This window comes from Neopsephotus bourkii, unplaced genomic scaffold (assembly GCF_033783945.1).
Source record: "Neopsephotus bourkii isolate Nb327-2 ecotype Australia unplaced genomic scaffold, CSIRO-AGI_Nbou_v1 NB_53, whole genome shotgun sequence".
Taxonomy (NCBI): Eukaryota; Metazoa; Chordata; class Aves; order Psittaciformes; family Psittacidae; genus Neopsephotus; species Neopsephotus bourkii.
The window spans coordinates 5,554,188-5,567,184 of NW_026900570.1; the positions used below are offsets into that span (position 1 = coordinate 5,554,188).

Consider the following 12,997-nt stretch of genomic DNA (forward strand, 5'->3'; position numbering starts at 1 on the left):
GATCAGTCTTTGGAAAATCATCTCACCCCTGGGAATGTGAAAGTAAGTGAATCCATATAATAATGGATCTTTGCTGTGGGTGATGCTATAATGAAGCAGTCTCAGAATACTTCTGCAACCTCTCTGGGTAAGATTAAGATAGAAAAGATCAAGCTATGTGCTTTCCTTAAAGTAAGAAAGCACATAGCCCGGTCACTGTGACACCTGATTTCTCTTCAGCTGCAAGCAGGTGTGTTATTACTTCTGAAATATGGCATTCACAACAAACATAGTGAATACTCGGCTGAATGCAAGAACATCTGGTCTAAGACGATACTCATTTATACAAGGGTTGTGGAGATTACTGACAGAAATAAACTGTTGCTTACATTTAAAAAAACAACTGAAGTGTGTAAGTTTCAGTCTTTGGGATGCTTAAACTATATACACTGGGCCTTTGGTTTTACTGGGAACTGGGGATACATGGGGAAAGTTCTGCTGACTTCTCATGAATTTAGAGCCAAATTTTGTTAACCTGCACAGTCTGACAATGAAAAGTCGGTGTTTTAGAAAACATCTGCACTCCCATGAATGTCCCACCAAAAAAAGCAGTGCTCTTCTAGGATGCTGCAGCCAACAAACTCCACTGGTGCAGGAAACTGCGCTCCATGCACTCTGCAAAGGGCTGTGCCATACCATCACTCAGTTGCTGCCGAGTACCTCCTGGGCAGCTTCTGTCCACCCTGAGCACGCACAAAGAAGCTAGAAGCTTTGTGTGCTCTTATGTGGTCAAAAAGCTTAACTCTAAAGAAAAAAAGCATGGCTGTCATATCCCACTTTGGATGGCAGTGGCCATAATCCATAATTCTGGGTGGAAGGAAGGTAAAAGCTAAACACATGGTTGGGAAAGCTGTATGGGCAGGCTGTGAAACACAGAGGTTATGTGATGGACGCAGAGGATGCCAAAACAGCAGACTGAACTCTTTATGACTCCACTGCTAGTTTTGCTGAAAGGCATAGTTTTTGCTTTGCTCTGGATTTTTCAGGTATTATAATAAAGATGATTTTAAAATGTTTTTCTCTAAACTCTGAAATTTAAAACTATATTAAACTCTACTGATAACTGAAACAGAAAACCAACATACAGGCCTCCCACTAATCATTTCCATCCCTCCATTTATTTATTATCTCATTTGTAATGCAATCTGGAAGTCAGCTTCATGCAGTGACTTCATCTCAGGCCCCTTTATTATGCAATCTGAAGTAAATCAACTTTCTATTTCTTTCCTCTGGAGATCCTTGAGTAATTTTACTCAAGAGTTCTGCAATTATCCTTACAAATTTTTCTGCTGGGTCAAAGCAAGGATGCAGTCATATAAATCACATCTTTGCAGAAGTTTTTCTTCAAGCTCTTCTTTGCCCTGATTGAGTTGTAGATTGAAAATAAGTTTGTAAGTGAGCTAAATCAAACAGGAGATTAACTGATTTCTGAGTAAGTGTGTCTACACCTTAAGTAACCCTTACTCACCTGAAGGGTTAGCAAATGCTTTGTTTTATGACAAGCTACTTTAATACACAAGGTAGTGGAGCAGCTCTGCTCTAGGAGGTTTGGTATGTGCTGTACCACTATTTGTTCTCATTTACCATGAGGTAAGTGTGTGTATGAACTGTAACAAAGGGTTAGGGTTTTTGTATGTTTGCAGCTTACCTCATAGTGATTTAAAATATGTGGATAGTTTATATTTTGTGGGTTTGTAAGGGCATTCATGATCTCCTTCTGCAATCTTGCCAGAACAGACAAAAAATAATTACGAGAAGAGAGCTGTAATGCATGAAATGTTCAAGGCCAGGTTGGACGAAGCCTTGGGTGAGATGGTTTAGTGTGAGGTGTCCCTGCCCATGGCAGGGGGGTTGGAACTCGATGATTTTAAGGTCCTTTCCAACCCTAACTATTCTATGCTTCTATGATTCTATGGTGCCCACTTCCTCTCTAGGATTTGGGTGTCCAGGGTATGTTATTTCAGTGCTAGCTCCCTTATTTCAAATGTCCCTCATACCTAGCCTATTTGGAAGTTTAATTATTTCAAAGCAAAACCAGCATAAGCTGTTAAGTCTTTTCCTTATTGGACCATAGTGTGGGAAAGGTGGCTCAGGAACCTGAGCCAGGAGAACTGTACTTAGTATGTAGTTGTTTCAGAAAAAAAAAAAAAAAAATTCTCCAAAAATCTCCTATATTAAAACATCTTTCAAGAGAAGCATCGAGTGTGCTTGGAAAACGAGCTGTTCTCTGCAGCGTTGAGATCTCTGGGGCAGGGGTTGGCAGCCCCCCAAGAATGGTGTACCAGATTGACTTCTTCCTTCTCATCTTCAGAATGTATGGAGAAAAAATCAGCAAGATTGAGTGGGAGAAGGGAGGTACTCCTTGCTGAGAGTCCAGGTACCACAACAACCCTACCAGCAGTATCCTTCCTCCATGCTACCAGCTGAGAGATGCTGATTCCACATATGGCATTTCTCAAAACACTCCATTTCTTGGCTCCCAGCTCTATGCTTATCCACTGCTGTGCCTTTTAAAACCTACTCAAACAGTTCATGTAGCACATGTGCTCTCACTTGCTGGTCTTTCCTCTAGGACACCATGAACCCTTAGATACAGATACAGTGCAATTTGACTTATGCTGCTATTTCCCACATAATTTCTGACATCTGGAAAACTCAGTTTTTCAGAGCTCACTGGCCTCATTTTTCGTCAGTTGCTCCAGGCAGTGCAGAACACTGGTCATCTTCAAGGCTTCTCAGAGACCTCATGAGAAACAAGGCACTTATTTGGCCAAACCTATCTGTCATATCCTCATCTCATCAGAGGAGAATTCTACAGCAGAAATCCTAGAGCCAAGCGCTGCTATCTCACTCCTAACAAAAGCATGTGCATTTGAACATACTACATCAGATTCCCTAGAATTTAATGTTGTTTTTTTCAGTTTTTAATTTTCACTGGTGCATACTTTCTTTAGTATTCCCATCATACCTTTCTTATGTTTTTCTTTTTTACTGACAGGTGTGGAATCACTAAAAGGCAGGTTCTGGCACATGAGAAGATGCTCTGGTTTTCAGCACTGGGATGGAGAACTAAAGCTTTTTGGTTTGGCATAATCTGAAGATCACAGAGGTGTCCCTTTGAAAAAATGAGGTTGGTAAGGTCCTGATGTTTCATTTCTCCATGTTTTGAACATCCAGCTGAGGAAGGATACCATACTTTTCTCTGGAGAGGAGATAAAAGAGGTGCTGAAGGTCTCTGAAGGAGAGCTGCTCTCTGAACCCTGCAGGCCATGAATGGCTGAGAAATGCAGACATGAGGGAGATTTATCACGATCAAGGAAACAATTTATAATCAGGAGGATGTGCCCAGTTTACCCGTGGCATATTTGTCTTGGAACTGCCACAGCAACAGGCACTGCTGTACTGCGCTGCAGCCTTTACGTGGCAGTAGAGCCCAGCTCTGCCTCAGGCCACCAGGACAGCCAGCCACAGGCAAGGGGCCAAACTCTAGCAGCCCTGTAACTTCAGGGCTGCACTGGGGAGAGGTTACAGATCACTATTTTAAGTACCAAACCAGTGAGACCATTCTTCCAAAAGCAAGACAGCTGATATGATGGTATTTTAAAGAATGGCTGGCAGAAGCTTCAGGTCCTTCTACAAGGGATTTCAGTGTTACAATGAGCAGAATGTAGCCAGTACTAATCAGGGAGCAAACAGGTCCCTAGTAACTGTATGGAAGACATATAGGGCCAACATCTCATTATTTGACTGAGTTAGTTCATTTAGACAGCATGGTAAGACTGTGAAAGCTAAGCCATTCAGGTTACCTACTTGTTTACCAAGTAATTTCTATCTTCTTATCTCAACACACTATACCAAATCCATGGATTTTCAGCTTCCAAAAGTACCTGAGAACTCTAAGTTTTTCAACTGCACTAAGGAAACAAAGCTGAAGCTACATCTACAAGACCATTACTGACTTCATACTCAAGTCTGTGCCCAATTTTGCAGTCATGTCACACGAACCAGATCAAACCAGATGCGGATGTCTATTATGCATGGAGAACAGAAGACAAGTGTAAGCCAGTTAGCTGCCACATTTCTATACAGTAAATAACATAGTTTAACCCTGCAATGATGCAGTTACTACACTTACAGCATTACCCATTTCTTTAGATATCTGAAAAACTATTACAGCAGCTGACATTTTGTAACACAATGTTCAGGATCTCTTCCTATAGAAAAAAAAGGAAGCCAGGAAAATTTAAACCTTTCTGGTTTTAAAGAATTAGACTAAATTCCCAATGTGGGCTGAATTCTAAAATCAAATTATCTTAAAACACAAGGAGCATTAGGAATATTTAGGAGAAAGAAAAAAAAAAGCTTCCATAAACTCAGAGTCAATTTTATTTAGAATATAAAAATCATAGAAACCAGGTTTTCAAACTAATAGTGCTGAAAAATTCTATCACAACATTAATGAAATAATGATGATGATAATAACAACAACAATAATGAACGAAGTGAAAAAATAGGTAAGCATTTTAAATGTCACAGTCTGACATTTTCCATAATAAAAGAGCATACGTTGAAGGTGATATTAGTGGTAGCAATGATTTTGAGCCTCCAAAGAGAATTCATTAAACAAATCTTCTCTGACATCTAAATTTACGTAAAAAGCAAAGGCATGGAAGGAGAGTTCGATGACTTCCAGGATGTTAGTTTTCCAATTAGGAAAACCTTATCAAGAAGGGGCAGAAAAGGACTTTGATCAGAGTTGGAGTAGAGGACTTGTCTGCAGATGTCAACTGAAATAAATGGTGCAAAAAACCTAAGGAAGGGAAATGTTTTCCTAGAAGTGAATTACTTATTGCTTAAAGACTGCGCATTCATTCTGGCTTGTGCCTTTCCCAAAATGTGCCAAATATGATAGCAAGCACTGAAAGTGGGTAACAGCTAGGATTGAATAATCAGAGTGTGATCAGAGCAGAGATGCTAAAGTATTAAGTACAACAAAACAACAAGCAAAACAAAGGCTTCTACCTGAAGCAAATCCGAATCTGTAGACAAGATAACAAGAAAGAAACCTGACTCACAAGTTTGTAACCTGCAGTAATAAGTGAGTATGAGTCATGAGACCAAGAAATAAATAGACTTCTGATCTCAGAGGCAATGTACAGAAGGGGAGAACAAAATTCAGAATAGGAACATGGCACTGTATCTTAGCAAAGGTCTACTGAAACTAAATTTGAAGAAGATGACGTCAGAACTCTTCAAAACTGCAACGGAAGTTTACATTTACCTTCATCAACATTTGCTACATACAGTTGGGAGTGAAGATGCTGTAGGTGTTCAAACCAATTTGCTGGAGAGCTCAGTGACTTGCTGAGGAGTCATGCTATACAGCAGTCAAGGTAGGAACTCAAAGCCCTGCTGTAAGTCTCCAAAATACTGTCAAGCTTTCCAGGTTTAACATCAAGGACATTTTCAGAGCAGCAAGAGAGGTCTGGATTTATAGTATACTCCTGACTTTTCTAAGATGAGACTCCTGCACTAACAGGCAACCCTTTGTATTCAATCCCTTACTTTTCCTCTCAGCAGGAAAATTTGTGCCTTTATTATTTATATATAACATTATAATGCTCCACTCCATAAGGCAGGACCTTATGTACCATTTCACTGAACAAATGCCTTCCTTTCAAGGCAGCAGGCAGTGACCGAGAGTTGCAACACCAATTCAGAGCACTCTAGGGGTATCAGGAGGCGCACACAGGGAAGATGTGCATGATGTTTCCTTTCGCTCATCCCCAAACTGACTCAACAACTTTGTTTATAAATTGCAAGCATAGCTCAAGCAGACAACTTCCAACACACATTTTTTGAATGGAATGGCTCTGGACAGTCACAGCTTGGAGGTTTGAAGACCATGGGTTGCACACCTACAAACTAGACAATTTCAGGATTAGTGTGAAAACACTGGGTAGAAATCAATCAGTGTAATGAGGGAGAAGCTTCTAGGAGCTTATATATCAAGGACTTATTATGCAGATCCTACAACCATTATTCAGTGGAAAACTGGCAGCATCTACAGTGTGAACCCAAGGTTTCTGAGAAGAGAAGAGAGATTTTCAAATTTATCAGAATGGTCTGGACAGAAATTAACTGTCTCTGCCAACATTTATCATTTCACTTTCTTTTAAGTAGGACTGGCAAGCTCTTTGACTAATGGAATGAACCAGAGATACGTTACAAAAGGTTTTATAAGGAGTTCTCTATAATTTTCCACAGTTGTGTCAGCACAATGACACAACTTGCTAACTCCATCCAGCAAGATGCATCTCAAACACAATCCAGAACCTCCACAGTTGGCTCCTTGGCGCCTTCCACAACCATCACTCCCTGGCTCCCGACTTTGAGCTCACAAGGGTTTCTCTGCCACAGCGGTTGATAGGTGCTGCTCTCTATAGCTCCCTTATTCTGCTGCTGCAAGAGAGGTAGCATTGGACAACCAGACCTTGGCTTTCTGGCTGTCATCTGAGAAGCATGCTTAATACTGCAGCAGTTGAAACAACAGCTGAGCACAGCTACCCTTCATCCAGTTAAGATAGAGTACATGCAGTTTATGCGTTCAAAGGCAAGAGTAAAGAAGTTTCAGAGTTCACTTTTCCTTCATTTATAAACCAATCACTCCCTTCACTTGTTGTTATATCTGGAGCAACATCATGAAGATACCTGGATCCCATTCATTTGGCAATGAGATTTTACCCTTTTGTTCATCTTTGAAATTAGTTTTCTCTTCCCTTAATCAGTGCTTCTGTTTAGGGCATAATGATGTTCCCAACTTGCTATACTTCAAATTAGATATTTTTTTCATGGTATTCACCAAACTAGAATCACTACAACAAAATCCAGCTGTGCCATAGAACCATAGACTAGTGGAGGTCGACAGGAACCTCTGGCGACGATTCAGTCCAACTCCCTGCTCAAAACAAGATCACCTACAGGAGACTGCTTGGGCACATGTTTTGAATAGATCCAAGGGTGAAGACACCATAACCTCTCTGGTCAACCTGCACCAGTGTTTAACCACTCAGAGTAAAAAAAGTTTTTTCTTATGCTTAAATGGAATTTTTCATATTTCAGTTTGTACCTACTGTCCCTTGTTCTGTCACGGAGCACCACTGAGAAGAGTCTGGCTCCATCTTCTTTACTTCTCCCAAGCTACTTATATACATGGATAAGAACCCCTGAGCCTTCTCTTCTCCATAACTCCAGCCCTAGCAGCCTTTCCTCACATAGAAAAGGCTCTGTTCTTTTAATAATTAATTCCTTTACTGATTTCTCTAATCATCTTTGTGGTCTTTTGTTGGACTCACTCCAGTATGTCCAGTTCATATCTATGTTGTACTGGGGAGCCCAGCACTGGACCCAGCACTCCAGATCTACCTCACAAGTGCTGAGCAGAGGGAAACAACCACCTCCCTTGACCTACTGGCTCCTCCTGGGCCCACACTTTCCCTACTCTTCCTTTTGCTGCTGATGTGCCTGCAGAAGCCCTTCTTGCTGCCCTTCATGTTTGTTGTCATTCAATTCCAGATACACTTTGGATTTGTAAATCCACCCCTACATGCTTGGATAGTATCTCTGTATTCATACAATAAATACCTCCCATGTATAGCTACTACATGAGTTTACAGCAAAATTCCCTTTAAAGAAACAAACAGAACCAGCTATTTTAACTTTTCATTCTGATTCTGTGGACTTCAGTTCTACTTACCCGATCTATAGCGCTCATCCCGTGACCCTGAGGACCTGCGTCGGTGATATCGAGAAGAAGAGGATGGAGTAACAGGAGTTCGACGTTCTTGTGGCAATGCCTGGTCCACCCCTGCATTAATTAAAAAACAAAACAAACAGCTAATTCTTAGTAGTGAGGAGGAGGAGTTCAGCCTACCCTAGAAGCAGAAAAAGAGCATCCAGTGGCTAAATCATGCCATATCTATTGGTTACACAGTACTTGCCTCTGGTCAGCTTTTCTGGTGTGGTTATTTTGGTGGCTCTTTCTAAGAGAACCTTTTTCCAAGATCATAAACTACATAAGAAGAGCATACAGGCAGCAAGCTTGGTGATGTTGTTTTATTTTCCCAAACATGCGACCTTTCATAAAGTACCATTCAGGAAATATTTTGATGTGCTAATAAAGGCAGGCATGATTGCAAAGGATCTTGAAGCTTTCCTGCAAATTGGTTAAAAGCAATTCCTAAGAAGATTTGTATTGATAATACAAGTCTAATAGTTTATCGCTGTTATATATATAATACATATATATATTTCTATAGTATACATAATATCTAATATTTTAGTCTTCCCAGTGTGCATTATCTAAAAACCTTATGCGGTTGGATGACACCAGCTGGTGACAACAACATACTAACCTACAGAAACTAGATATCCTGTAGGAAGGGAACTACATTAAAACCTATAGGCATTTTTAGCTTCCGAGAGCCAGAGAGTAAACAATAACTGCACCTAAACCAGGCTGAAAATAGTGACCTGTTCCAGCAAAACAACAAAAATAACTCAGTGCTATAAAATACATACACCTGCAGTGTCTCAGTATCTCTAAACAACCAGTATTTAAGATCCATCCCCTTCTCATAGTGAATTTGCTTTTTTAAAAATAGGTGTTTTCTTGAAGGCTCCTTAAATGACAGTAGTGCTATAACAGCAGCACTGTATATAAACACTTCTAGAAACTAATGTTTCTTGACATCTTCCAGAGAAGGGTGAAATAATTAAAGCATGAAAATTCAAACAAATAATAGGAAAAGAAAGCAAACCTGCATGTATAAAAGTGGCATAATATGTTACCCTGCTGTCTTCCACAGAAGAACCTGAGCCCAGTAAGCCCAGTGCCTTAGGTACTGTGATGCACAGGAGCAAAAAACCAGGAGTACCTGAAGAAATGAACTCATTCCTTCCCTATTACATTTGTCTTTAAAAAGCAGTTCCCCTATGTGGAACTGTAAGGACAGAAATAAAATTGACCTCTTGCACACACGGTTGACAGTAGGAAAGACCTGTTAAAATTACTTTATTAAGCTATTAAGTATTCAAAGGGATGACTAATAAACAAAGCAATGCTTGGAAATATGTTCATATTTTCCAATTAAAACATAATGTAAACCCTCTCCACTGCTATTTTTGAACTATTCAATGCCTGCTTATTGGATAGGGATAAGAGTTTCTGTTTGTCGAAACAAAAACTTTTAGACCAAAAAAAATGCTATGTTGATTTCAAGCAGTCTCAATTACGTTTCAGTGGAGTCTTTAAAAAGCATCCTTTAAAAGCCATTGTACACTTCGTACCCTTATTTTTTTTGTGAAAACAAACTGAACTCCAAATACAGCTTCTCTCTTGAATCTTTGGAATATTAGCAACATCAAGTCTTCTTTGATTTTATGGAAGAGTGGCTGGTTGGCTGAAAAACATACTTGGAGTAAAATCTCATAGACACATAAAAGACAGACTGAATCCATACATTTTCTTCTACTCAGATTGTGACTAATCATTTATACTCTTACATCAAATAAAATGCCTTCATTTTACTGCTCTGTCTCCACACTACAGTACTGTGTAATTTCACTTGCCCTCAAGCCTTTATATTCTTTAAGGCAGGTGAACCTAACTTCTGAATCACTGAAATAACCCAAAGTATTTTCTCCTCATTTGCATAGAGTTTTTCCTTCTTTGCAGGGTCACCCTGAGAACCAGCAATATAACGTTAACAATAAAATTAATTACGATTGAAAGTTTTCGATTCTTTCTGGAAATCACATCCATTTACAAAAAAAAAAACCATACTCCAGAAACATGAGCCTAAACAACCACTGCTGTGTGACAGAGATCTTGGGAAGAAAGCAGTGCCACAACTTCCCATGGCAAATGACTTGTGTAGGCCAACGGCGTGTGGGGAAGAACAAACAAAAATAATTGAGGTGTTACTGCTGAAGTACACCACCATGATTACACAGTAAAAGGGGATTAAATGCATTCTTACAACAACAAAACCACATGGAGAAGGCTTTAGAAACAGTGAGGGGAAATTAAATTGTGAGGAAAAGCATGAGTTTCAGAGGTGCACAGCTGCTGGGGGAGGGAGAACTTTCAGGTAGACCTGAAAGCTGTTGAGAGCTGACAAAACACATTCAGGCCTCTGGTTTCCTTCTCCTGGCTATGAGACACCTTAAGTGTCTCACTCCCTTCTGCAGCTGTGGGCAGTGCTAAAAGCTCTTTTCAAGATGTCCAAAAGACAGTGCATGTAAGGTAACCTCAAACAGCTACACTCTGTTGCAGAAGACAGCAGGACGCCCCATCAGCAAGGCAGCATGGCTGCCCAATGTACTCCCTAACACTGCAAAGGGCTCTTCCCTCCTCTGATTCACTATGGAGATTTATGCAGCTACTTGTTCTTAGTACAGGCATAAAAAATTCTCATCTAATCTGAAAATCGAGACACTTTAATAGTTTACCTCCCTCTTACTTTGTATATGTGTGCTTGTTCTTTTGAGTAAATCTGTTCTTACGCAATCGTTTATTAGTATATAGTCTATATAGATAATAGTATTTCTTCGTGCAGTTAGGAAAATGACAGCCTCAACATCCTGTGCTAGCAGTCACTTAAGGCAAACTAAACGAGAATATCAAAACACCTTCTGCTTTTCTGAGGTCTGGGGATCTTTTGATGGCTTTACTCCCCACTTTCCCATAAATATAACAACAGTGAACCTCTACCCAAGTATGGAGCACAACGTGGGAACTTGGCTCTCCAAAAGCACCGATTTACATGAGGACGTTAATTCTGTACTAAAATGGCTCTCTGTCTGCCATCTGTGGGGAAACCTCTCTCCACACTAAGTTCCTTTAACGTGAGAAAACGCAGAGCACAGTCCCACTTTGGAGAGACAGCAAGAAACCTAATGACGGCTCCTTACTGAAGGCTCTGGAGCAGGAATTATCTGGCACTGCCTGGACTCACACCTTCACTTCCCATGCCACCTGCTCCCTCTCACAGCACCAACAATGGTGTGAGACAAAGTACACAATAGCAAGAACCTACATGCTGCCATTCCTGAGTGATGGGTAGGAGTAAAAGCCACACAGAATAACGAACACCATGAAATCAGTGAAGTGTTGCCATAAATAGCAAAGCAGTGTTAACAGCAGAACTGTTCACCTCCATGAAGGCTCTAGCCACATAGTGCAGTAACAAGGATCTTTTTTTTCACTTATACTTCTGAATATAACTAAACCCCCAGATTGATAGCTTTCACAGCCAGCACACAGGGTCCCTGAGTTAAGTGCTAATGCTTGTTCAAGTGCAGCTTTGCATTTGTGAATCAGTGGAAGTGGTGGCATAATGGGCTTTGAGAATTCATACTTGGATCGATTCCTAAATTTAAGGAGGCAGCAGAACAATGAATAGCTTTCATAAAAGAAAGAACAGTGTCATGCCAGTGTCCTGCATGCAGACACAATCACAATCACTGTCAAACTGGCATCAATTGTAATAATACCAGTCTACCCCAACCTTGCATCTAAAGCACAAACTCAAAAGGTAAGTGTCATTGGCACTAATGACTGACTTATCACAAGTTATGAAGGATTTTAGTAATATATATGTATCTGCCTGGACCATAGTTATTTTACATAAAAGGCTGAGAAATCAGTGCTTTATGCTCATCATGTTACACATATGCATTACCAGGTGCACTGGAGTGAACAGCCACATTCTTAACACAAGCATTAGTTCATTTATCTAATGCTGCTAATGTGGGCTTCAGCTTGCAGATTAAGACACCTATATTTAGGCGTGTACAAAAAGGTGCTTAACCTAAGCTCCCATTACAAAAAAGAGACTTATGCCAGGACTCACAAGTTTAAACAGAGGTGTCCACTGTCTTGTCAGATATTGTGGACTATGATACCAGGCTTGACCAGAATGGCATATGTCCCCTTTAAGTCCCGCTTTATATGCACGCACTCTCTGCAGATGTATCTGACACCTTAGGAAATACTGAACAGTATTAGACACTTCAGGGAACAACATGAGCCCAGCAAAGCCTTCAGAGTTACACAGGTGGTCAGTGGAGGTATCTGCTTTGGAATAAGCTGAAAAGCATTATGGGTTTCATCGACTGAATTAACAGTGTCTCTTCACGTAAGAATAGCAACTTGAATACCAGGTTAATAGGCAGGCCACTTAATGCAGATACATCAATCTACAAATCCTAATGTTCAAGCTAGATCCTGCCTCGACTGCATTTAGCTAAAAAATGCAAGAACTTCAGTAGATTTATAGATTTATACAATCATAGAACCACAGAACAGTTAGGGTTGGAAAGGACCTTAATATCATCAAGTTCCAACCTCCCTGCCATGGGCAGGCACACCTCACACTAAACCATGTCACCCAAGGCTCTGTCCGACCTGGCCTTGAACACTGCCAGAGATGGAGCATTCACAACCTCCTTGGGCAAAACATTCCAGTGCCTCACCACCCTAACAGTAAAGAATTTACTCCTTACATCTAATCTAAACTTCCCCTGTTTAAGTTTTAACCCATTACCCCTTGTCCTATCACTATAGTCCTTAATGAAGAGTCTCTCCCCGGCATCCCTATAGGCCCTCTTCAGATACTGGAAGGCTGCTATGAGGTCTCCATGCAGCCTTCTCTTCTCCAGGCCGAATGCCACTGCAAGCTGTGATTCTAAAAATGAAATTGCAGAGTGGCTTGGGTTGGAAGGGACCTTGAAGTCCATCCAGTTTCAACCCCTGCCATTGGCAGAGACACCTTCCACTGGACCAGGCTGCTCAAAGACCTGTGCAACTTGGCCTTCAAGACTTCAGGGATGGGACAGGCAGAATCTCTAGGCAACCTGTGCCAGTGCCTCACTACCCTCATAGCGCAGAGTTTCT

General features: G+C 40.7%; 1 protein-coding gene across 4 annotated transcripts in view; it reads right to left on the minus strand.

The window, feature by feature from the left end:
• Positions 1-12,997, minus strand: part of DIP2C (disco interacting protein 2 homolog C) — a 319,660-nt gene that overhangs the window by 125,977 nt on the left and 180,686 nt on the right. For all 4 annotated transcript variants that reach the window (XM_061349614.1, XM_061349630.1, XM_061349622.1 and 1 more), the window contains one exon: positions 7,796-7,906. In XM_061349614.1, the coding sequence (XP_061205598.1) occupies positions 7,796-7,906 (111 nt within the window). The remainder of the gene's footprint in view (positions 1-7,795; positions 7,907-12,997) is intronic.